The following is a 25393-nucleotide window of genomic DNA, read 5'->3' on the forward strand; positions in this document are numbered from 1 at the left end:
TAAAGATAAAGAATTTAAATTATCCCAACGGTCATTCTCTTATAGTGACATTAAAAAAAAAAATCTTATACAGAATAAATGAAACAGGCTTTGTGTACTAAACTTTCAACAGAGTTTCATGATTTTCTTCTAGAGAGATCATTATAAATTCTTTTGCTTAGCAACAAAGAAAAGAGGCACAGATGGAATCATCACTTGCCTACTCATTTAAGCATTTGTTTCAAACAAATCCACAGCAATGAAAACTAGTGGGGGAAGGGCCCCCAAATTTAATATGAGTAAAAAAGGAAAAACGTATATATCAAAAATATAACGCAAGGTCACAATACCTTCAGCAGTCAGAAATTAAATACATTTGGAGTAGATCCAGCTCTTAAAATAAATTTGTATTAAATGAATGCATGAAACAAGTGTGGCAGTAATGTCTAACTGTACAACATACTCCCACTACTTACTCTCCATATGCAATAGGTTTCTTGGGCACCATGGGATATGCAAAAGACTGGCACTTGAAACTACTTGCATTTCTGAATGCAACCATTATTGCTTACATTCAAATCAAGTATTTAAATGTCTGAAACTCAGGGGGATGGGGAAGATATGTTGAGTTCCCTCTTCCAAAAGATGAAAGCAAGATACATCCTATTACAATATGAAGAGAAAAAGATTCCAATTTCACAATATTCTGAGGAAAAATGACATTCTGACTCATAATTTAGTTAATTAATATCTGAAGAACAATTATAATGTTTTGACAACTTACAAATGGCCTTTTTTCTCTCAATTTTGCTGTCTTATTTGGCATTCTAGTGAAATGAAGCAAACTAGATACGAAATTGTTTTCATATATTGGATTTAAAATACCCAACCCAACCATGATGAAATCCCAGATTATTCTACTCTATCGGACATCTGATAATTTTCAAGAACTGTTTTTTTTTTCCCCCTCTTTATTCCAGTGTGGTCTCCCGCTGCTTCAACTCCATAAGTGCTACTTCTTGGTTTATGTCTGTAGTCTTTTATTTCCTTCCCACACAGAAAAGAAAAAAAAAAAAAAAGGCTCCTTAATTTTCCAAGGTCTTTCCTCCTATACACTGAATATAATACCATTTCATGAATCTTTATTCCACTGTGTCCAACCTATACTTCAGAAGGCTGAAAACAGATGTACTCGTATGTGGTTTTCACGTTATTTCCAGCTGCTCCACTTCTAAACAGTAAGTACCAATTTCAGAGGTAAGCAAAGGCACAAATAACTGTAAGATACAATATTCCCCAAATGATCAGCTGACTACCTGTAATAGTAGGTATACCTAGAATAGTAGAAGATTCTTCTGTCCAGGTGAAGAAAATACTTGATAAGCCTAATAATTTTGCAGCAATGAGCATGCTGCCACCTGGGATATCAAAATTCCAACTCTGTCTATAGCTTAGGCTCTTAGCTTATGAGACTGGGTGTGCGGTAAAGAAATGAAATCAGTCTCGGGGGAAGAGCTTCTGTGGACTGTTACCGGCATTGGTTATGGAGAAGGCAATATACAATTTCGGGGATAAAAATAACATACAGACATGCCAGCTGATCAGAGAAAAAACATGGAGATAAGGTGGGGGGGGATACTTTTCCTCCCAAAGAGCTAATCCCCTTTAAATGGAGAAAATTATAGTAGCCTTAAAATTCTTCAAGAAACTATTTAAATAGTAAACAATAGTAATATAAATCATGAAATGAAACCCAGGTACTCCTTTTCCACATTGATTAAAATGATAAGAAAAAAAAATGAAAGGTTTTCAAAGCCAGTTGGAATCAATAACACATTCATAAAGAAACTCAAAAGCTATATTTGAGGGTCCCTAGGCATATTAAGCATTTTGTCTGTTGACTGCAAAAATATAATTTTAAACTGCACTACAGGAAGGCAGTGTTTTTTAATTTGTTTTTGTTTTTGGTTTTTTTGCCCATAAGGAAGAACAAAATTCAGTTTTCAGTTTGTATTTTAAACTTAAATAAATAATACAGCTGTATCAGGATTGATACGACATGTAGTTCCTGTATCAACTCTTGGCTTTATTATTTGAACACATATAACAAATCACATTTCTATGAGGAACTGCAAAAGAAGGATAAAAGTAAGAGGTCATTTGTAATATACTTTATGAAATTTTTTTAATATAAAATAAACCCAAATATAAAATTTGCCTCCCAATGATGGGCTTTTTTAAAAAACAGTTCTAAAATTAATTCTTTTAATTGAATTCTTACAGTTTTTTTTTTGTAAGAGGCATATTATATTCTACTAGTCTCACAGAAAATATGTCCGTTTTCTATTTCCTCCATTTCTAAGGTAGCAGAGCATATGGAGGGGTTTTTATTTTCAAAATGGACTGGCAAGTTTTATATACTTATTTTAAAAGGATAACAAGTTGTTGTTTTTAAGATATTCAGCTTTTGTTATCACCTTTAAACAAAATCTCACAATAGAATCACTGTTAAAACCAAGCACAGCCTTTCTATAGCTGTCTCAATCAAAAGAAGAATTTGACCAGAAATGAAGTATTCCCTTATGCCAAACTACATTTTGGTAGTGACAGCCTACAGTGATATAAAGTTCATCACTGTGGTCTACAAAAAAAATACGCATAACTATAATTTGGCATTTTAGGATCATGAACTCACCTATGAATTCTTTACTGGTCTTTGAAGAAAAAAGGGACAGAGTTCATTTAATACACTTAAGTTACTTTTGGGCGCCTGAGAGGCTCAGTCGATTAATATACTTAAGTCACTCTGGCACTTAAACTTACATCGAAACTGACTTTCTCATTTGATAAGCATAAAAATAGACTTAATAGATACTTAGTAATAATCCATACCATTTACTGAGTGTTTTCTATGAAATGCGGTATGCTGCATTTCACAAATACATCGTACCATTTAATCCTCACAATCACTACAAACTGTAGTGGCAGAATGGCAATTTAAAACCAGATCTATCTGACTCCAAAACCCACTCTGCCACACTTCCTTTTATAAATAAGTATTTTACAAAACTTTTATGTTCCCAGACTAGGCCAATCAGATTTAATGTTTTCTGTCATCAGACTTAACTGTTCATTATCCTTACTGAATCAGCTTAAAGAAACTTAATTTAAGTAAAAGTTGGTAGAAGAAATTAAAAAGGGAATAAAAGCAGAACTTTACATAATGATTTAGCAAACTACGAGAAAAAACAAATAAACCTGTGATATGTCCTGGCTATATCTGATAAATCAAGGAAATGCTACTGTTAATTTTATTAGAATAATGTGTGCAACTCTTACATCTAACCTAAGTACTAGGTAGAGGCTTGCTTCTTAGAAGCAATACATAATAGATAGTTTATATCTGCTACAGCTTGTAAACTGTTTTCTCTGAAAGGCCCTTATCATGAAATAAAATAAACAAAATATCATGAAATAAAAAGAAATAGGCACTTATCATGAAAATGAGTTCTAATTATTTATTATCCCTAGTATCAAGTACATAAGAGGCTCTCCAAGAAAGAAAGAAAGAAAAGAAAAGAAAAAAAAAAAGAAAAGAAAGAAAGTTAGTTGCTGAAGGCATCTAATACATTAATAAACAAATGTCCTTTACCTTTAACTATTTTTTCAGTACTTAGCTTTTAATTTTGAAACAATTGCAGGTTCAAAGCAAGTTGCAAAAAAACAGTACAGAGAAATCTATATACCCCTTACCCCAGTGTCTTCAAGTGGTGACATCTCACATAACTATAGTACAAACCAGGAAACTGACACTGGTACAATCAATGCACAGACCATATTCAAATTTCTCCTTTAGCTACTTTTTAAGAGTGTACAGTTTTTCTGGTGCTAGAAAGGGCCTTACACTCTCCTCACTTTTCTGATGAAAATACAAAAAGAAGGGTGAAAGAGGCTGAGATACCACTCAAAGTCAGAGTACTAAGAAATGGCAAAAATAAAGCCCACTCTGAATGAGAGATCATCTTTCCTCAGAACCAGATTGTGTATTCGGATTAAAGTCACCCATCAGAATTCCATGAGGAATTCAGTAAGGATCTTCAAAATATTTTTATTTCAAAGTTATCTCAACAGCTGGATGCATACTTTTATCATATGTTATTTTTCATCTCTCCAAACTTCAAACAGCTCCCCTCATTAAAAAATTTACCATTGTTGGTCCGTTGAAAAACACTTAAAAGTTTCACTCCATTAGTAATGTAATAAACTAAACTCAAAGGAAAACCAGGCCAAGCTAGTCAGCATTTAAAGTACAGGCTGTTTTGCTACCTTTGACCCCAGTGCAAAGCTATGTCTGGCACAAAGCAGGATCATAAACACCAAATGAATGAATGAACAAATGAATGAACAAATAAATAAGTGGGATGACCAAATACATCAAACATTCCAAATTTCTTTATAAAAAGCAAAGAAAAAAGAAATCTCCTTTCTAATTAAAAAATTTTTGTGCAGAAAAATATTTTTTTCTGTGCAGTAGTTTTCACAAAATCAGAGCTGGAAAGGTCCTTAAAGAATACCTCCTCTGGTAATTCTCAATCCTGGTTACCCAAGCACATGAGACATTAAAAACGAACATGCAAGCCCTACCCCACACCTGGAATATGACCCATGCATCTATATTTTATTTATTTTTTTTAGAAGATTTTATTTATTTATTTGACAGACAGAGATCACAAGTAGGCAGAGAGGCAGGCAGAGAGAGAGGGTGAAACGGACTTCCCGCTGAGCAGAGAGCCTGATGCAGGGCTCAATCCTAGGACACCGAGATCATGACCTGAGCCCAAGGCAGAGGCTTAACCCACTGAGCCACCAAGGTGCCCCTCTATATTTTATTTTTAAAGCTCCTCATTATAAGTCCCTTACTGCAACAGTAATAAAGATCAGAAACTGAGGCCTTGGGGCCTGGGTGGCTCAGTAGGTTAAGCGTCTGCCTTCCACAGAGGTCATGACCTCAGGGTCCTGGGATCTCAGCATGGAGTCTGCTTTTCCCTCTCTGTCTGCCCCTCCCTGCACGTGTGTTCACCGGTACTTTCTCTCTCACTCCATATAAATAAGTAAAATCTTAAAAAAAAAAAAAAAAGAGAGAGAGAGAGACAGAGGAAAGAAACTGAGGCCTAGTCAATATGAATGTCTTATTCAAAATAACACAGCTAGTTAGTATTAGAATTGAGAACAGAATCCAAGTAGAAATAGCACTATTTTTTCTTAACATGATCCACAGAAAATATTTCAAGAACACAACTTCATCTCAACTTTGAAACTACTGGCCTTTTTTTTAAAAATGTGAAACTAGACCAAAACTCTATCAACATTTGAACTCTTATGAGTGTATAGTCACTGTCATGGGTGGAGAGACATAAGAGGTTTGAGGTACTGAGCATTCTTTTTTGCCTCAGATATTGAAAAAATGAGGTATATGGTTCATGTCTTTCCCATTAACTGCCCACCCTTAGCAATCAGTACTAATTGGTATTTTGATGGGCATACAGTGATGCCCATCAAATATGTCTGAGTTTTTAATGAGAGGTACATGTATGAAATTGATGGAACTGACTACATACAAAGTATGAATCCATAGTATTTGCCATACTGTTCCTGAGAATATATAAATAATACAACATTTTATCTACTTCACTAAAGATCAAATAGATTTTTTAAATTACCTTTAATGGAATCATTTTCAGCTCTCATAATGTCAATGAGTGAACTCTCCAGTGAGTGCATATCAAACGTTCTGGGGCGATCCTGTAAACACAAACAGCCATAAGTCACTTTTACAATAGCTTTTAATTACAAAAGGAGATAATAATAAGCTGCATTCGATGGGACACAGATCAAAAGGGGCAATTTTACTCCCTCTGTGTATGAGGTACATTATTACAGCATTTTATTTTTATTTTTTTAAAATATTTTATTTTTTTATTTTATTACATTATATGTAATGTATTATTAGCCCCAGGGGTACAGGTCTGTGAATCGCCAGGTTTACACACTTCACAGCACTCACCATAGCACATACCTTCCCCAATGTCCATAACCCCACCTCCCTCTCCCTACCTACTTTTCCCCAGGAACCCTCAGTTTGTTTTATGAGATTAAGAGTCTCTAATGGTTTGTCTCCCTTCTGATCCAGTCTTGTTTCATTTATTCTTGCATTTTATTTTTTAACACTTAAAAAAAAACAAACCACAAAAGTAACCAGGGCTCAGCAAAGAGTGATCCGATTTCTAATAATTATTTCAATGAAAGCATTATTTTTACTAACAAAGCAGAAGCAACTAAAACCAATTTCCATATAGCCAACAACATGAAACAAATGTAAAATAAAATTTATAACCTTTGTCTGCCACTTAAGATTGCAGTAACATGGCAAAAGTTTCCAAACTTGTTACAGCAGTTATGAACTTTGCTGACATCCAGCAGATACTGCTACCAAATGGCAATATTCAGAACAGTTATTCAAAATAGCTGTATTTCCTCATAAACCAAAGTGTGAAAATAGTTATCCAAGATCTGTAAGACCACTAAGTGGCAAAGGAGTCTTGATTTTGTGGCCATTAAAATTAAAGGGAAGACAGAGTGTCAACATGTTGATCTAAACCCTGGCTTAACAAAATGCATTTCAAGAGTGGGTGAGGAATCTTAAAATATACAACGACCCAACTGCTCTGGCATTCTTCCAGAGGAAAAGTACCAGTAATAACTAAAATTAAAGTGTGGCCTGATAAGTGAGAAATAGATGAAAACATTTTAAAATTAAACTCTGAAAGGAAGCAGTAATACAGATTCCTGACCCACCTGAAGAATAAAACTGGTACACATATGCATACAACCACAAAAATATGAAAGAAAAAGGGGCTTCCAAAGGAACTGGACAAGCAGAATTCTATAATCTCCTTTTCAGCTTTCTTTTATATTATTTTTTAACTCAAAGCCCCAGCTTTTTAAAAAAGTTCACCTGATTTTATCCCCCACCCCTTTTTTTAAGCTTGTTGAATCTCACATTCCCTCTTTACTAGCTAATTTCTAGAGTTTCTAGAGCCTTAAGGCTGATAGAGCACGCTCTCCACTGGAGAGCATTTTGTGATCAACCTGACATTTCTCTTCTGTCCTTCAATAACACTGTTTGTCTTATCCCGTGAAACAGGGATCACGTCTCCTGACCCCACCACACCGTGTAGATAATCAGAGTGTTCACTGAATGAATTGTTATAGGATACCAGTTTTTTTTTCACCTCTGCAACTTTAGGAGTCCAAAGATAGTTATATTTGGATATATTCCAATAATTAAAAGAGAGTATTACAGAATTTTTCCTGGGGCAGAGGTGGTATGGAGAGGATGAAGATGGGGATGGGGAGCAGGTGCCTTAACATGCTATTCTGCTATGAACTGGTATGACTCCCTCCAGAACATCTTTCCCATTTTTTTTTCTTGATTCTTTCCTCATCATCTTCATCTACTCAACATGGTCAATAGAGAAGCAGGAGGACACGTGGTCAGAATCAGAATTTTTAAAGGTTAGTGTTCACAAAAAGGAAAACACTGTTCTGTTTTTCTTATCCTTCTTCATCTTATGCACTGAATTAACTTGAAACTTGTATTGCATATTCTTTTGGAAGCAAAGTGGATTTGAGGCAAAATCTGAGAAAGAAGTTAATTTAAAATTCCACTATCTCGTTCTACAGTTACTAGATTTGTCCTCTGTTCTGAAATCTATGAACCACACCCATAACCCGGCCAGCCACTGTCTCTACTATCTCCAGTACAAAACCTATCTTGGAGGCAATAATTCTCAGTATCTAGTAACTCGCTTATATCTTTAGCCAGTTTCCCAAGAGTAGGAAGTTATGTCTTACATCAAATGTTCTCAATGTATACAAATCCAAAGGATGACAATATGCCAAGGTATCCATTTCCTAAGCCCACAGGACTGACAGCTAGGGCAGGAACTCTCTAGCAGATGATTTCTGCTTCAGTATTATGTTTTCTAGGTGTGCCATGAGGTGACACAGGTTGAGAAGCCTTGTCTTACATTTCTGTAACACTGTGCCTCACACAGAACCTGACAGGTAGAAGGCACACGTGTTTGCTAAAGCAATGAATAAATGTTTAAAACATTTCTTTCCTTCTGCTTCTTTAAGGTTTGTTTTTACATTTTCCCTTTCCTGCCATAGAGTTGTAGGTTTTCTTCTGCCAAAATAACTATAATGGGTAGTGGGGTAGGGTATTTTTTTTTTTAATGCAACTAAAGCATTAAGTAACCTTGTGAATTTTCAGAACTTGCATTTTGCCAATCACTAAATAACAAGAACATTGAAGAGAAGCAGCTGATAAAGACATACACATCCACAGTATGTTTTGGTTTATGACAGCTGTGTCCATTAAATAAAGAAATTACTTTTTTAGCTGTACATTTCTAAAGGTACTGGAATTTTAGCAAAGCAACTTCGTTACCTCCTCCCCAGCTATCACATACTGCCTGAAACAGAAGATTTTTTGTAAGATAACCCCTGACTTCTAATTGGTGGAATACATTAAAATTAAAATCCTTAATGAAATTTTTAAATTTTCAAGTAATGTTTTATGGGATTAAAAACAAACCCTCTATCCTTTTTACACTTTGTCATGATTTAATACAAGAGTGACAAATAAACACCAATATACAAACTCTCATCAACTGGTATCGCCCCTCAGATGCAATGTGTTGGGAAGGATTTTTAGGCTCGGTATGAATTCAGAAGGGAACAGTGTCTGGACAGATTGCTAATGATTTAAGTGCAAGGTACAGGACCCAATGGCACAGTTACCACATTCTTGCCAACCCTTGCCTAATCTGTATTCTTTCCCACAGTCCAATCTTATTATAATTATTATAAATGACTACATTTGTATAACATTTTACTTCTTATGATTCTTTCGCAATTCAAAGAGTTCAAAAGCCACATATTTTGTCAAGTAAACATTCTATTCTCAGAGAGGGTCTAAAGTTATCCTTCTCACTATATTCTCACTGATCTTCTCCATCTACTTTTAACCCCGAATTAAAAACAAAAACAAAAATCTAGAATGTAAGTATGCCATCAGGAAGTAGGTGGAGTAGATCCAAACAAATAAACCCAAGGAATAAGAACAGTAGCACAAACAATGTTGGTTTTCTTACCCGATAAAGTATCAAATCAAGAGGGCTTTGGTTTCCATATTTCATTCTTTGATTTTACCCTTTTGATTGCTAACTGGGCCAAATATCATAACCACTTATCTATTTTCTTGGATCCATTTCCCAGAAAGTAAACTAACTATAAAATAGAAACCCTGCTAAGTGAAAACTCTTCTTGATTGACTATGAGCTGATAACCAAAATATAAATATCAACATAAATCAGAAGAATGAGCATTAGACACTAGGAAGCCCCAACTCCACGACTGGTGTGTCATGTGAGCTTGGACCCTTTCATCTTCTAGACCTCTTTACTGATCTGAAAAAGGAAAGAGTTTTATTAGACCTCTAATATCCTTTTCCTAAGTCCAAAATATATTTGTATTCTAGCTTTCCGACATCCTTAGCTTGTGCTCTCCCAGGATTTGGATTAAATTATGGTGATGAGTATGGCAAGAAGCAAAGCATAAAGGAGAATAGCTAATGAAAACTCATCACTTTGTGTCCTTTGTGCCCACAAACAGGTGAGGATCAATACTGTTAATAAGAAAATGAACCCTTAGCGACTTAGGACATTTGCTGCATCTTCTTATGCTATATACAATGCAAAATAACAAGATTTTTAATAAAAAAAAATTTACTTAAAACAATTGGTTGATGTGGGATGTCCTGATTTAAGATAATAGGGCAAAGAATCTACCATGAAACAAAAAACACCAGCAACCAAATCTGCTTCAGCCCACCACCAGCCAGTTTCTCTTGGCAACCTAAAGGGAGAAAAGGTAGAAAAACAGAACTACCTTTTATTGAGCATCTACTAAGAAATCTGACATTATTTTAGGTACTTTATTAATACTGTCTTAATACCTCTTTATAAGTTAGATGGCATTATTCCTGTTTTAATGATTAAAACTAAGACCAAGAAAAATTCTGTAATTACTGCATAGACAGGTTACTGCATAGTTCAGCAGCTTAGTCAGGATTCAAGCCTAAGTCTCCCTCCAAAGCAGGCGATAATTCCTTGGATAACATAATGATCATGGGAGTCAAAGGACCACACTAATTAAGGCATACATTTGAATGAATAAGACATTCTGTACAGGTTCCGGGAGCAGGAACATGCTGGCAAGTGCCCAGCAAACAGGAGGCACTCAAGTATTTCTCAATAAATCAAAAGAAGAACAAAATGTATGTATAAGAATAATACAGGAATAATATCAGAGGTACTAAAAAGATAAGAAGCCTTATCTTCCTTCTTCCCATTGAGGTGACAAAGAGACGTGGTACGCAAATTAGAAAGCTACCACAGATGCCTCTCTTGGTTATCTACTGCTAACCACAGAAGTAGAAGTGGTAGAAACAGTAATAATCACCATAATAACAGCAGCTGAACCTTATCAAGATCTAATGCTTTCCATGTGGGATCTTATTAATTCTTCACAAAAATCCCACACAATTAGGTATGTTCAGCAGTTATCCCATTTCACAGATGAAGAAATGGAGGTTGAGAGTGATTAGACAACTCTGTCAATGCAAAGTAAGTGGAAAGGCAGAATTTGAACCTAGACCTTCTGACTCTACAACATGTGAGCTTATTAATCATGAATGAAAATAGAAGAGCACCAATTATCTTCAAGGCTCAGCAAAGCAAACTTGATTACCATACTTAGACCTCATTTTATTTTGTAATCTTAATTGTTGTATTTAATATATTGACTTGCATGTTAGTAACTGGTTGGCTTTGGTTTCTGTCAACTCTACAGGACAATTTCCAAAGGAAAAACCATACAAATCAATATAAAAATCAAAGTTGGGAAAAAAATAATGTTCTTATAAAACAAATAAGTATTTAAAAAATCAGGACCCATCCTTTTAATTTACACCTGAGTAATCCTGACTGCCATGGCAAAATAGGAAGACTTGCATCAGCAAATAACTGATGACATGACTTTGCATAACATTCTAGAAGTAGCCAAAATAAACACGTGAACCTGTTGGTCTATTACCAACAGGAAGAACAACTACACTGCAATTATACCACAAACCAAAATCATCATTCATGGCTTTTTTTTTTTTTAAGACACTCAGATGGCTACTCTAAGCCAGTGTTTCTCATACTTGGGAGCATATCAGAATCTTCTGGAGATCTTGTCAAATCACAGATTACCCATAAAGTATCTCAATCGGTAGTTCTGGGTAGGGTCCAAGAATTCACACTTCTAATAAGTTTCTAAGTGATGACAGGGACCACACTTTGAGAAGCACTGAGTTAAGCAATTATATTCAACAAGTTAATTTCCTTAGATACATTGCATTGTGACTTGTAGCAGACTGGCCATGATACAGTTAAGTTTAAATATTCTACATCAACCATTTTAAGGTATCTGCATGAAGAGGCAGCCTTTGCTCTCAGACCCCCAAAAAAAGACCCCCCCCAAAAAAAAGCCTTCTCCAAGCTCTGAGATGCCTAACTTGGAAAAAGATTACAATCAAGTTCAATTTCAACAGATCAACCACCATGACCATTCTATTACTGGTCTTGTCTTTTTATATTTGAGTCAGTATGTTTTCGCATCACAGACTGGGTCTAAAACACAAAAAGTACTTAACTGAATGTAACCACATTATTAAGAACCAAAGCCAAAAGTCAGCTACTCCTTTTACTCACTCTCTCCCTATAATATAGACAGACACTACTATGATTGTCACTTCCCAGACAACTATGTATCTGTATCAGCTGATGAGGTTTCTCTTCTTGGCTTAAAGTTTCCCTAGTGAAGAAGGGAAAAGAAAATATTTTGGTTTGAAAGGAAAGTATATGCCAGTATGTCAGCTGCCAAAATAAACAGGAAGTTTGAAGTGCCAGTGAGCCCATAATTAATCAAAGGTACTATGGGAGTTTTAATCTGAGATTTGCCAAAATATAAATGTTCTTCTTGGATTAAACATTTAAGTCCACAGGCATCAAAAATTGACTACATAGTCAACCTTCATGATTCCACTTCCAGATGACCCTTACATCCCAGTGCAGGCCCAAGTCCCTTTTCCCCCACCCCACTAGCATAATGCCATTCCATAGGATGTTGACAAGTTCCCTTATAGCTATCCCCCCGGCAGGCTGTAAGCACCACTCACATCATCCCTCCATAGCCACAGATTGTAGCATAGGTGTAGCATGCTGTAGTCCATCATCATCAACACCACCATTATTAAAGAGTGGCTAACATGTTCTTCCTGGTTCCATGTTGGGCATCTTATATGAATTATGTACGATTTACATACATTCATTCCTCACAACCATCACATAAAGTGTATATAAGTATCATCCCCATTTTAGGCAAATAATGCTATGAGAAGTTAACTAATAACTCTCAAAGTCATATAGTAAGTGGAGGAGTCTGACCTCAGAGCAGAAGCTCAGAAAAGTGGCTCATTTCATAAGCCTCATTAGGACCTAGAAATTTCAATGTATAAACAATCACCTGGCAGGTATGACATCCTTCACTATGTAGAGAACCTGAATGTTGAGAATGAGGGTCAGAGGTTAAAGTCAAAGAGGTAATCATCTACACTAATCACCTTCAGTCAGTACTTTCTCATTATGATAGCTTAATAGTGAAGGCAGAATCTTACAGGCTACCAAATGTTCCCTATAAAAAACTATAACTAAAAAATTAATGTCTTTGGTGTATTACCCTGATTGAAGCAACAGGTCCATTTGCTCCCATGTGAACGGATGAATCAGATCTCTTCAGAAAGCCTCTGAGGAAACTTTCTTTAATTCCACCTTAATTAAATAAGCCATACTCATTTTGAGCATGAGAAATCCTTAAAATAGAAAACATTTCTTATCACCACTTAACTGAATTTAAAAAACAAACTGCCATTCCAGACTTGATCGGTCAATTCCTGGATCAACAGACTACTTCTTCTCTTGACTGTGTGTAGATTCTCACCTTGCCTGGCAGAAAGAAGTAATTAAAATCTATTCTATTCTAAAGGATACCTGGGTGGCTCAGTTGGTTAAGCATCCAACTCTTGATAACAAGTCAGGTTATGATCTCACTGTCATGAGATCAAGCCCCACATCAAGCTCTTACACCCAGTAGAATAAATGAATACAACCCTCTCCCTCTGTCCTCCCCAACATGGACTCTCATACTCTCTCTCTAAAAAAACAAAAAACAAAAAAACAACAACAATAAAAAAACTACTCTATTCCAAGACCTGAGTTTAAATTACCACTTACTAGACAAGTGATCTTGACACCACAGCATCTCTGAACCTTGGTTTCATCAACAAAATGAGGAGACCTTATAAAGCTGGTGAGGAGAAATGAGATAAGGTACCTGACAGATTGCACAAAATGTGCAGCAGTTAGCAGACCCATTCAATAAACATTCCTTCTGCCCCTTCTCTCTGGTGAAATGGCAAAAGAGCCTGAAATTAACATATTAAATTAGATATTGTTATATCTGAATAATTCAGCTGTTCTGTGCTATTTCCTGTAGCCTGTTTTCATAGGAAAATGAAATAGAAAAAATATTAATAAGCTACTCAGGGCCAAGAAGTCACTAGTTTCAGGAAAATACTTAAATATTACTAACACTCAACCCTAAAGAATGAAGTCATTTAGACCCTTCTGACCCTTCCTCCATCTTTGGATGCTTACTGGCTTTTAGTGTTCCTCTGCTCCATGTCTGCTGGGCCTGATCAGGGTCAAGAACCAGCAAAGAAAATGGTCACCCAAAAGCACAATCTTTATTTCTAAACTGAGGCTTGCTTGTGTCCTGTAATCAATGAAATCTCTCTTGCGAGCCCGAGACCAAAGTCAAAAAGCAGCCTATAGGCAGTATCAGCCTTTCTGGGCCCTCACAATTCCCACCCCCGTATCCTTAGCTCTCCAGAGTTTCCCCGAGTAGAAGGCACTTCTAAACACTCAGGTACAAAGAGGTCACCAGACTATACACGTCACAAGGAGAAGGAGCATGCTCGCCTTGGTCATGTGTTGCAGCATATGGTGCACTGAAAGTATCAAACATTTGTAGATTGAAAGAGAGCAAGGGGTGAAAAAATTTGATGCAGTGCAAAGGCCAGCAAAAGGCCCCAAACCTCGAAATTCCTCTTTAAAAATAAAAGCAGACACACAAACAAAAACACAACCAAAGAGCTCCCAGTCCTGTCTTAATCACTCTCCTTTCAGAGAACCTTCCCACAAGTCCATGGGAGTCCAAACGGGGCTAAAAAGGTAAGAATGAGCTGGATAAAGGAAAACTGGAGAATCTCCTCCCAAATTTTCAGTCACCAATTGATGTTTTGTCGCTTTTGATGGATCTCTCACCCCTCCCTTATTTTTTTTAATGGCCATGTGACCACCAGCGTACTTCTCTGCCCAGAAGGGAGGAGATGAGGCCAGCAGCGATTTCCTTAGAGATTAGTACCAGCTTGAGTGGGGAAACAAGCTGAGCAAGTGCAACAGAAATGTGGGCCTTGCTTCAGTTTCTCACTATCTTTTCTTAAAAACCACTAGGAAATTTCTTTGTAGTTGTTTTTACGGAGGGTGGGGGGGTGGGGAAGACTCCTAATCTTTTAGAGACACATACTAAAGCACTTACATTGGAATGATACAGTATCTGGGAACTGCTTGAAAATAACACGCAAGGGGAGAAGGTTAGGAAAAAGACAGAGGAGTTGGTCCAGGAGTCAGTCATTACTGAAGCCAGATGACATGCACATGGGGGGCTGTATACTATTTTGTCTATTATTGAATATGCTTAAATTTTTCCCTAGTAAAAAATGTAAAATATATGAGGTTAAACACTTTACCAAAATAGAGACAGGGAATATAAAGAAAAAAGAAAAAAACAAAAAAACGGTTGGTCACTAAATTTTTTAGCAGTGTTCAAGAAAATAAGGACATTATCTAGCTTGATTCCCGCTATTATTTACGTACAATGAATTTATTTTAAGGAATCATAGTTTGGTTTATGAAATTCTTCTTTAAAATTAAGCTCAAATTAACACACACAAATTATACCATATTTCACATTTCGTATTTTAAGAATATGTGCTATTTTCAAGATTTTTAATTAATATTTCTATTTGATAACCAGTTAAAACAAAGGAGAAAATGAAAGATCAGGAAGGTTGCTTGCCCCAGGTCTTAGAGTTAGTAAGTGGAGGACCCATATTTGGAACCCATATCTAACTTCCATACTACAATTAGGAGATTTTTCTGAACAACAATATTCTTATGCTGACTTTTTTTTTTTTTAAGGTTCTTACAGATTAAGATGACAACTACTTCACTGACTAGCACTATATGCATTCCTCAAAAACACCTGGAAGGACTACTATTAAAAGTATGTTATATAATATTTAAATATAAATATGGCTTTAGAATGTATAATCCTGGAGGATTAACTATAATTTAGTTTGGATGTATAAAAAAATAATGATTAGGATATTTCTGGTAAATACTCAGCAAACAAAAATTGCCCAACCTAAATACTCTACAATATGAAAAGTACTTGAACAGCTTAAGACTTTGAACTTTAATAATTCAGTTTGCAAACATGAGAGAGGACCTGTGAGTGAGTGGCTGATGGAGTTTCTTCCTTGACATGTAATGAGACCCGAACTCCACTCCCATAGGTTAAAGTTTGCCTTTTGTGTTACCATTTTGCCACAAAACTTAAACAAGCACATGCTGCATATAAGTGTACAAGTAATACATTTATAAATGTGACCATTAATAAAATATTTGAAAATACCACATTGTTTTTGTTACACCTTAAGTGGGATCTGTTAATTTGTCTTAAAGTTTATAACAGCTCCTGGATTAAAATGACATGAAACTATCAGTTGCTAATTTGTTTATAATGAGAAAAAAGTATGTTTAGTATCATTCAGGGGTTAGCACAGGTCAGAAATACATTATAAATCAAACCAAAACAACTTTTATGAGATATCTAGCCTTGTCCCTAGTCCATAACGTAGGAGGTGTTTAATAAATAATGTACTAAATAAGTTAATATAAAAAACAAAACTGAAATCCAGGATAAAAGATAAAATATACTCAATTCAAATATATGGTACCCTTTCCTATCTCTTATCCAAAAAAAAAAAGATCACAAATTCTCCTTTGAAATAGTCTCCTTTAATGTAAAGAGAATGCAAAAACAATCAAATGTTCTAAATCAAATGTTCTAAATTTCTTAAAATAACCATAGGCAAAATCTTTCAAAATACTGAATGATATGGTCTGCCAATACTAATGAAAGATTAGATATATACAATTATAAAACTTCTCAAGAAAACTGATAATTTGGCTAAATGTTTTATCTGTCTTAAGCTGCATCTAGTTTATTCAAAAGGAGTACTCTAAGAAGTAAAGCATGTATAATAAGATAAGCAATACAAAGGACTGTTCAAAAATACTCTATTTGTAATTAATTTCATTATTTTACAAATTTTAGAGAGCCATATTTTAAATTTAAAAAAAATTAAGCTACCTACTATGGCCCTTAAAGTACTCACAAAAACCCTTCACTACTGGGTATTAAAACGTTGATGAAATGTGGAAGAAAACGTTGATGAGGTTTTCTTCCTGAACTTAAGCAATTTGTTCAAGGTCACACAGCTAATTAGAGTGCAGAGTCAAATTCAAGTCTACTTGGATCCAGAGGTTATGCTTCACTCTACTACATGTTTGGCCTCATAAAATAGCCTATCTCAGTAATTATTTAAGTCTCACCTTCAGAAACTGATTAAAAATAACATTTTTATTATTCTACCTACTAAGAATTTTCTGAAAACCTGAAAGTAGAATTCCTTTTGTTTCAATAATATAAAATGTGATGAGAAACTATACTAAATTTGAAGTAAAAAAATTACATATTGCCATAGATTTATCATGGTAAAAATACACTTAAATTTCTGCAAGAGGAATTTTCTTTGTACAATTAAATATAAAATGAGTTTGTCAGAAAATATTAAAACAGGGGCGCCTGGGTGGCTCAGTGGGTTAAAGCCTCTGCCTTCAGCTCAGGTCATGATCCCAGGGTCCTAGAATGGAGCCCCGCACCAAGATCTCTGCTCAGTGGGGAGCCTGCTTCCTCCTCTCTCTGTGCCTGCTTCTCTTCCTACTTGTGATCTCTGTCTGTCAAATAAATAAATAAAATATTTTTTTAAAAAAAAGAAAATATTAAAACAAATACTCATGTTATGGGCTCCCTGCCTTAAAGAGAAATGCATTATACACATTATCTTATTTGTGACGGGACCAAAAACTGAGATACAATGTAGTGCTGAAAAAATGTGATAATGGATCTTCAAGCTAATTTTCCTTATAGCAAGATAAAGTCATAAAAAAATAAATATAGGCTATAAAATTTAAACTAGGCATACATTAACTTTAAGATTACTTTTCCACTTCTTTCTCATGAATACAACAAGGATTATTCTCAAAAGCATAAACCTATGAACTAAGAGCATCTTTCTAGTTGCAACTAGCAACAACCACGCTCACTAAGCTTGCTATAAATAGGTTTTTCCTGAAAGATGTGGAACAATGTGTTGATCATATTCCATGGCTTCTGTGAAGACAACAAAAAGTAATCAAAAAACTCCACCCCGCCCAAGTTTTGATTCCATCAGAAAAGCAATTAAACCTAGTTCAAAGGCTTTCTACAAAAAGGCATAAAATTATAGCTGGTATGCTTTCCCAAAGTTTCTCCAATATCTCAGTTCTGCTGGAGCCAAAACCTTCCAACCCATACTTTATCGTGAAGAAATTAATCTCCGTTCTTCTAATATAAATAAATACAAAGTCAAAGAAAACATTTCCCATACAAAGATCCCTCCTGGGACTATTATTAAAAAACAAAAAGTGTAACAAGGTTACAGTTAAGACAATTGTAATAATTCACCCTGACTTTCAGAACTGAAGCAATGCAGTAACTGTTTTCAAATACAAGATGCCATATATAATTTGAAGGATCAATAAACTGACAACATAAGCAGAGTTATTAAAGTGACATGAATTATTTGCCTGGTTAAGGCAACTCAACAAATCCATGGTGACTGCGTCTAAAGTAAGAGCAAATGGGCTCTAAATCCTAAAATGTCTCCCTATTAAGTTTTAGGATGGTCTTTGCGAAAGATTCTGTCCACTCTCTTCCTTTTTATTTTTTGTTTTTTATTTTTTTGCCTACTTCCTGGTTTTTACCTAATGGAGGTGTGAGCATAACTGAGCTGAAGATAAGAGACTATCAGAATATATACTATACATTTCTCCTTTACTTTCCTGTAAGGACAGAAGATCTAGGCACCCCTCCAAAGAGGTGCTGTAGTCAAATAAAATTACTGGCAAGTGCTCCAATGTATTATTTGGTTTAGACATTGGAATTCCAGGATGTGTTTGGCAGGACAAGGAGGATTTTTTTCTCCTTAATACAAGGGTCAAATCATGCCTTTAGTCACATGAATATTGACCTTGTTTCTTCATTTTGAAATTGGGACAATAAAATCGAATATGTGAAAGCACCTAGTTCAGTGCCTGGTATATACTAAAACTATAAAAGAAAATTTTTTTGACTTGAGTATTATCTAAGTTTAGTATTTTTAAAGTTGATAGGTATATTCCATTATTTTCTATTCTTTTCCATTTTCAAATCTGTAATCATCTTTTGATTATCATGCATCAATCATTCAAACCATAAAATTTTTCCTCTCATCTTGTTTCTGGGAGGTGATCCCTCCTCCCCACTACACACCTGTTTATGTGAAGAGGCACTGTAGTATATTGGTTGAAAGCCAAGACTTATATATGAATAGTAATAATAACTTTTACCTCATAGGATTGTTGGATAAATTAAATGAGTTAATAAATGTAAAACATTTAGAAACCGTAAGCATGTTAGTCAATGTATATTCATTTAGTTGTATCTGAAGACAGAATTTGAGGCATGTCATTTGAGTTCATATAATGAGAGCTTTAAGCAAGCAAAAAAGAAAAAAAAACTAGAAAAATACCCTTTTTTAATATAAAAAACATTTCCAAAATACATTGCCTTGCCATATCAATTATTTAGAGGACTAGTCACATATTTGAAATCTGTTTTTGCTCCACAAGCTTAGATAAAAGAGAATGTTAAGACTGGACAACAAAACAAACTAAAAATGTTGTCACTAATTTTAATTCACTATATGTACCCAAATCTGCATTAAACAAATGTAAAAACCATTCTGATTAATTTTAATATAAAACAAACATTGTCCAATATTAGTTACATAGCAGGTAAACTCTTTCCTTTCAATAATACTAAGATTATAATGTAATCATGTAAGCCGGATTCTGTCATTTCTGTGATATATTTCCAGAGCTCTCTATAACACCTAAGGAATTCTCAACAATAGCCATTAAAACTAAATTACTAATATCTGTAAAATTTCTTTCCTAAAATTAATAGTGCTTAGGGTAATACATTTAAATAAGATGGCAGAGGTTCGGAAAGAGTATGGTTGTGGTTGCAGCAATTTCAATTCCACAACAGCTCACATCAGGACCATAAGGAACTTAGACTTTCACCTCTGTCACCCCCCACCCCCCACATTTTATGGAGAAACTGAGGTCCCCAAATGCCAAGAGCCACCTAGGTCTCCAGGCTCCCAGTCAAATAAATATTCCTTCAAGTTTTTCATATCAAATCTAACCAAGTAATTCATACCAAACCAAAATTGTATTTCTTCTTTTTGCCAAAAACGAATTCAAAAGAGAACTGTTAAAACGCACAAAGACACGCACAGAGAACTACATTCATTTAAGTAAGCATACAGTACTCAGTTTACTAACTTCTTGTGTATTTTTTTTCAAAACCCAAAATGCTACTGTGACTTTCAAATCACCCCCACATTTGTTCCTGGCCCCCTGAACCCTCCTCCCATTCCTAAAAATGGTAGGGAGTGATGAGCAGAAATCAACCATTTACTTTCTCATCCTACCATATTTCAGCCAGGTATATGGACTCATCCTTTTCCATCCTCAGCATGATAGACAACAATTCTAAGGGAAGAGTTTAGTTTCTAACACTATTTTTTAGTGTCAAGCTTAATTTTATTATTTCATAAATCAGCTTAATCTCCAACTGATCCAAAAGATTTCATTAGTCCCCCAAAATATTGGTAATATGCATGTATATAGTTTATTCATTTCCTGAAATTTTTATTTTTCCCAAAGCAAACTTTCAAAAGTTGGTAAACTGACAACAGAAAATAAACCATGAGGTAATATAAGTTTAGTCCTATAAGTTCGTTCTGTCAGTGTACTCCAACAAAATAAAGTGTATTCAATTCCAAGCCAATCTTTTTTTTTTTTTTTTTTTTTAATTTTTTTTTAACAGACAGAGATCACAAGTAGGCAGAGAGGCAGAGAGAGAGGAGGAAGCAGGCTCCCTGCTGAGCGAGAGCCCGATGTGGGGCTCGATCCCAGGACCCTGGGACCATGACCTGAGCCGAAGGCAGAGGCTTAACCCACTGAGCCACCCAGGTGCCCCCCAAGCCAATCTTAATCCAGTTAAAATGTACAGAATGCCACCTTAGATTTAAAAATTAGCAACATACGACTAATTCAAAAAAGTCACCTTTGCACTAAATTTTCTTTAAATTTATGTTCAAAGAATATTAAAAGCAACTTTTTAAAAAACAGACTTCATGAAATCACCAATGTCTAAAAGCCTTTTACCTAGCCACTAACGCAAGATAATTGCTCTTCAGTTTGAGTAAAGACCTTTTTAAAACAAAAAGCCAACAGCTTTCTAATACTCAGGCAAAAAATTATTTTTAAATATCTAAAACTAAACTTAATCAAATATTTTATGATACATCCTAACTATTCCACCTGAAACCTTGAGGGAAGGGACATTTAATTCCTTGGAATGACACAGGATTCTCTTAGCAAACTTGCCCTCCCACTAAGCAAATTATTAATCAAAACATATAGTTCTGCTTTGTGCTGACATCATATCTGGGGACATTGAAACTGTTTTGTAATGTGTCTTAGCCCTTGCAGAAACATCTCTAAAATAACCCTCTATCTGTGATACATGTATATTTGAATACACATGTATACACGTGTATACGTGCATACAGATAGGTATTTTAATCCTTGTTTTTTCAACCTAGGGTTTGTACTCTTATTAGTTGTGCACTTTTGGGCAAGTTATAGTTTTCTGATACTCAATTTTCTCATCCACAGAATGGGGATAATAACAGAACTTACCTTGAAGGGTCACTGTGAGGACTGATTCAATGTTAACTTATTATCCAATATAAATTTCCCAAACACATATAAACAATCATACCCTCAAATATACAAACTCAGTGGGGCATCTGATGTTCAATTAACTATGAAATTCTCTTTATCTCATTTCTATAAATTAGAATGTCTGCTCAATTCAAAAACATCAAACCATGTGACTCTTACAGAATAAGGAAACACTGGTGGCAAGAAAGACAAGTGATCTTTGCCTGGATCTATTTTTAGGAATGGCTTATCTACACCCCTAGTGTTAACACTGGAAAATAAACAAATGGATGAAAGGCATCATAAAAGAGTCACTCTGAGATCAACAGTTCCATGGTATTTGAAAATAAAAGGGGATGAAGAAAACATTTAGATCATTTCTGTACCAGTCCTTTCTGACACAGGGCAGGCTGGAATTTGCAAAGAGGTTCAAGTGGAATTGCTGAATTGATGAATTCAGACTGTTCAGACTGCAAGGTTCAGAGAGGTTCCAGGTTTAAAGTGCAACCAGTGAGAAAACTATAATTCAATAGTTGGCTTTCAGTGAATTGCTAGCCTACAGTGGAGGGAAAAAAATGAATTTTTTGGTTATACGGTTACTTCATCCGGGCAGAAAATGATCATCAGTTTCCACAATGAAGTATACTTATATCTATATATTATTTATTCTCACCTAAAAAAGTAGGGAAAAACCAACACTGATGATCCTGTCCGGCTAGAAAGCTATTATAGTTAATAATTATAACATCTCTAGCTACCTGGTATTCATAATTATGCCAATTCACACTAGTATCTGTGGGGAAGATTACAATTAGAAATTTATCAAAGAAACAGCTGAATATTTTATTCCAAATCATACTCCTGTCCTGGCAAAATAACGTCTGGTAATTAATTCATTTTCTAAGAAGAGTTCTGCTATATACATGGACCATTCAAACTCTCTTAGTTAAATAGATATTACACCATGCAACTTCCTTGTTCATCTTAATCTATTAATGGAACATAATCTTACCGGAAAAGGAAAAATGTTGTCAGCCCTGTTCAAGCTATCTTCCATCCAGGATTTAGGAGCAAAGGCAGAGCTGGGGCGAGCGTACTTCTGCAGCTGAATATGATTGCTTGCAAAATTTTTCTTCAGAGGCGAGATGGAATTCAGGGGCGTTATTCCTCCATTCAGCCCTCTGCGGTGATCTCGGCCTTGGGAACCTCCCCAGCCCCCATATCCACCACCTCCCGGGCTCCACGAAGAAGATGGTGTAGGAGAGGGACTCTGGTAGCTGCTCCATGGAGAAGGGGGTTTGTTAAGATTATTTGCCAAATGAGGCAGCTGGTTAAAAGCAGCATTTCTATGTGTGAAAGGTGGGGGATGGGGACTGGCAGGAGACCTCCTCTGCTGCTGATGCTGGCTGTGATGATGCTGGAAATGAGGGTGATGAGGGTGGTGCTGTGAGAGAGGCCCGATCTGAGGGGAGAAGCTGCCTCCAAAGCCAGGGCTGACATGATGGGGAAAATTTTGAAACAACAGAGCACCGTTATTAGCCGAAGCAGCCGGGACCCCTCCCTGGTGAAAGAAACTTGCATCTTCATTGATGATTGTAGAGGAAGAAGGTGCTATCGCTGCTGACCAGTTACTGAAACCAGTAAGAGACGAAGCACTAGACGTCAAGGGTTGAGTCGAAGTACCTAGCCCCGTGGCTTCTTGATAATCAAACCCTGTCAACACTGGTGACTCGATTCTTATTTTCTCCTTGCCATTGCCATTTTCTGAAGAATTGTCCCCTTGATTTTCTTCTGATTTTGCCTTCTCGGGTTCAGGCAGTATTCCAGCTTCCTGACCTGGACTGGGTGAGAGCTGCTGCTTTTCTAAAGGGTCTTGCTGTTCCTGTTGCTGACTTTTTGCTTTTTCCGACCCCAAGATCTCATCCTGAATGTTATGGGTAGCGGGAGCAGGAAAGAGCCAAGCTGACCCGGCACTGCTGCCATTGGCAGCTGTGTTATTATTTATAAAAGCAGCAGGGCTGGGGGTGGCATTTTGGTGATGGTGTGGAGGCTGCAGATGTGGATGGAATCTGACTGGAAAAGCAGATTTATTCCCAGTATTGCTTTGCACTAGCACTCCAAACCCGTAATCCCCCATTTATTATTTTTAGGATCAGATTCTTACGATAAAAAATGACAACCTAATGTCTCACGTCTTTGTAGCCTCTACTCAAAATTTAAGTTGTTTGTTTGAAATATCTTATTTATAGCTAGCTCAAAGATCGCAGCTTATCACTTGAAATAGTTCTGATTTGGAATTCTGGTCTCTGAAAGGAAAAAAAGAAAACTAAAAAAAAATCTCTTAAAACATTGACATGAATCCAACTGGGCTTATTTCTAGGAGGGAATAAAAACGAAGAGGGTAAAAATCAAGTCTTTGGTTAGTAAAATAGGCGCTTTCTTTTTCCAAAGGAAAATGTACATGAATGACAAAAACACAGCTTCTCAAGCATCTATGGATGTAGAAGAATAAGCATTGCGCGGAGTAAAAATATATATATATATATAATTTAACAATCACATATGGTCTTCCTCAGCAGTTTAGATTCACTCACATAAAAATTAGAATAGGGCTAAGAGGAGAATACGTTCTTTTCTTGGCAGCTTGGTTAAAAAAAAATCAGGAATAATTTAAGGACATTATATATTATATATTTATATATATAGATTATATTAGGTTATCTGGGGTGGGAGGTGAATTCCTGGTTGCGGGAGAGGAAATCAGCATTGACTAATGGAAAGATGATTGTAGGGAGGTTTCTGCTGTTCCTGGTCCTGTTTCTGCTCTTTCACGGGGTGCAGTTTTGGCCTCTGGGGCTGTTCCTGAGGCTTTGGGTGCAGATCTTGCTGAGGTCGCTGTTCTTGGGCTCCCCCCGGCCTCCTCTCCCCCATGAAATGGGTTGAAAACACCCGTTTCTCCCTCTTGAGGGGAATCGCGATCAGGAAGGATTAGCGAGACTCGAGGAGGGTGAGCTGGCGGCCCGGGGGTGCGGGGACCAACGGGGCGACCTGGAAGGTCCTGCGGTTTCGGCCTCTTCCCCTCTCTGCGGCTCCGGGGTTTTTTTCCCTCATGGGACCCAGGGGCGGTTTGTTCAGTTCTCTCAGTTCGATTCTCCGCAGGGGGGAAAAAAAGAGGAAAAAAAGGGAAAACCCACTAGTGTAGTTATTCTAAAAGAGAAGGGCCTCCCCCCTTTGTGCTCTCTCTCTTTTTTCCCCCAGATTTTAGAAAAATCTATAATTTAGAAGGCTTTTGTTTCTCCTCACGGTTGCTGGGCCGTCGTCGTCGCCGCCGCCGCCGCCGTCGCTTTACCCCAGTCCCGCAGTCCCCGGGGTCGTTGTTGCGGACTCCGCCTGGCTCTGCTGTTTCTCTCCTTCTTCCTCCTCTTCCTCCTCTGCTGTCGCCGATGCCGCCGCCGCCGCCGCCGCCACCGCCTCCCGGTGCCCGGGTCCTGCAGCCGCGGCTGAGTCCTTCTCCTCAGGACCGAGCCGAGTGAAATGACAACCAGCTGGAAAGACCGAGAGACACTTCCGGTTCGAAGAGGGAGGGGTGGGGTACCGAGGGCACTCCGCCCACCTGTCGAAATACCAATCAGCTGTTAGAATTTAGAGGCGACCACGCCCCCGGCTCAGGTCCCCTCCTAGGAAGGTCGAAAGCATACCTCAAGAGACGCCTCTTCCGTCTGAGCCTCGCCCAGTGAGGCTTGGAGCCTGGAACCCGCTCCCCCACCCAGAGAGAACGCAGCAGGTTGCCATCTTTAGTGTGGGCAAAGGTCTCCTTCGCTGTTTCTCTCCCCTCACCACGCTTTGCAGGAGTTGCATATAGGGATGCACGGAAGAGAACGGATCCCTCGAGCACT

The 25393-nt window shown here is 36.7% G+C and overlaps 1 protein-coding gene across 3 annotated transcripts in view; it reads right to left on the reverse strand.

Moving 5' to 3' along the window:
- The window catches only part of CPEB4 (cytoplasmic polyadenylation element binding protein 4), a 63345-nt gene extending 38309 nt beyond the window's left edge, over positions 1-25036 (reverse strand). For 2 of the 3 annotated variants that reach the window (XM_044229386.1, XM_044229377.1), the window contains exons 1-2: positions 22510-25035; positions 5700-5781 (exon numbers count right to left, since the gene is read on the reverse strand). In XM_044229386.1, the coding sequence (XP_044085321.1) occupies positions 5700-5781; positions 22510-23634 (1207 nt within the window). In that variant the 5' untranslated portion in view covers positions 23635-25035. Of the gene's footprint in view, positions 1-5699; positions 5782-22509 lie in introns of all 3 variants that reach the window. The other variant, XM_044229368.1, reaches the window with a different exon arrangement.
- Between the last annotated feature and the right edge of the window lie 357 nt (positions 25037-25393).

The sequence above is a fragment of the Neovison vison genome, chromosome 1, assembly GCF_020171115.1.
Source record: "Neovison vison isolate M4711 chromosome 1, ASM_NN_V1, whole genome shotgun sequence".
NCBI lineage: Eukaryota > Metazoa > Chordata > Mammalia > Carnivora > Mustelidae > Neogale > Neogale vison.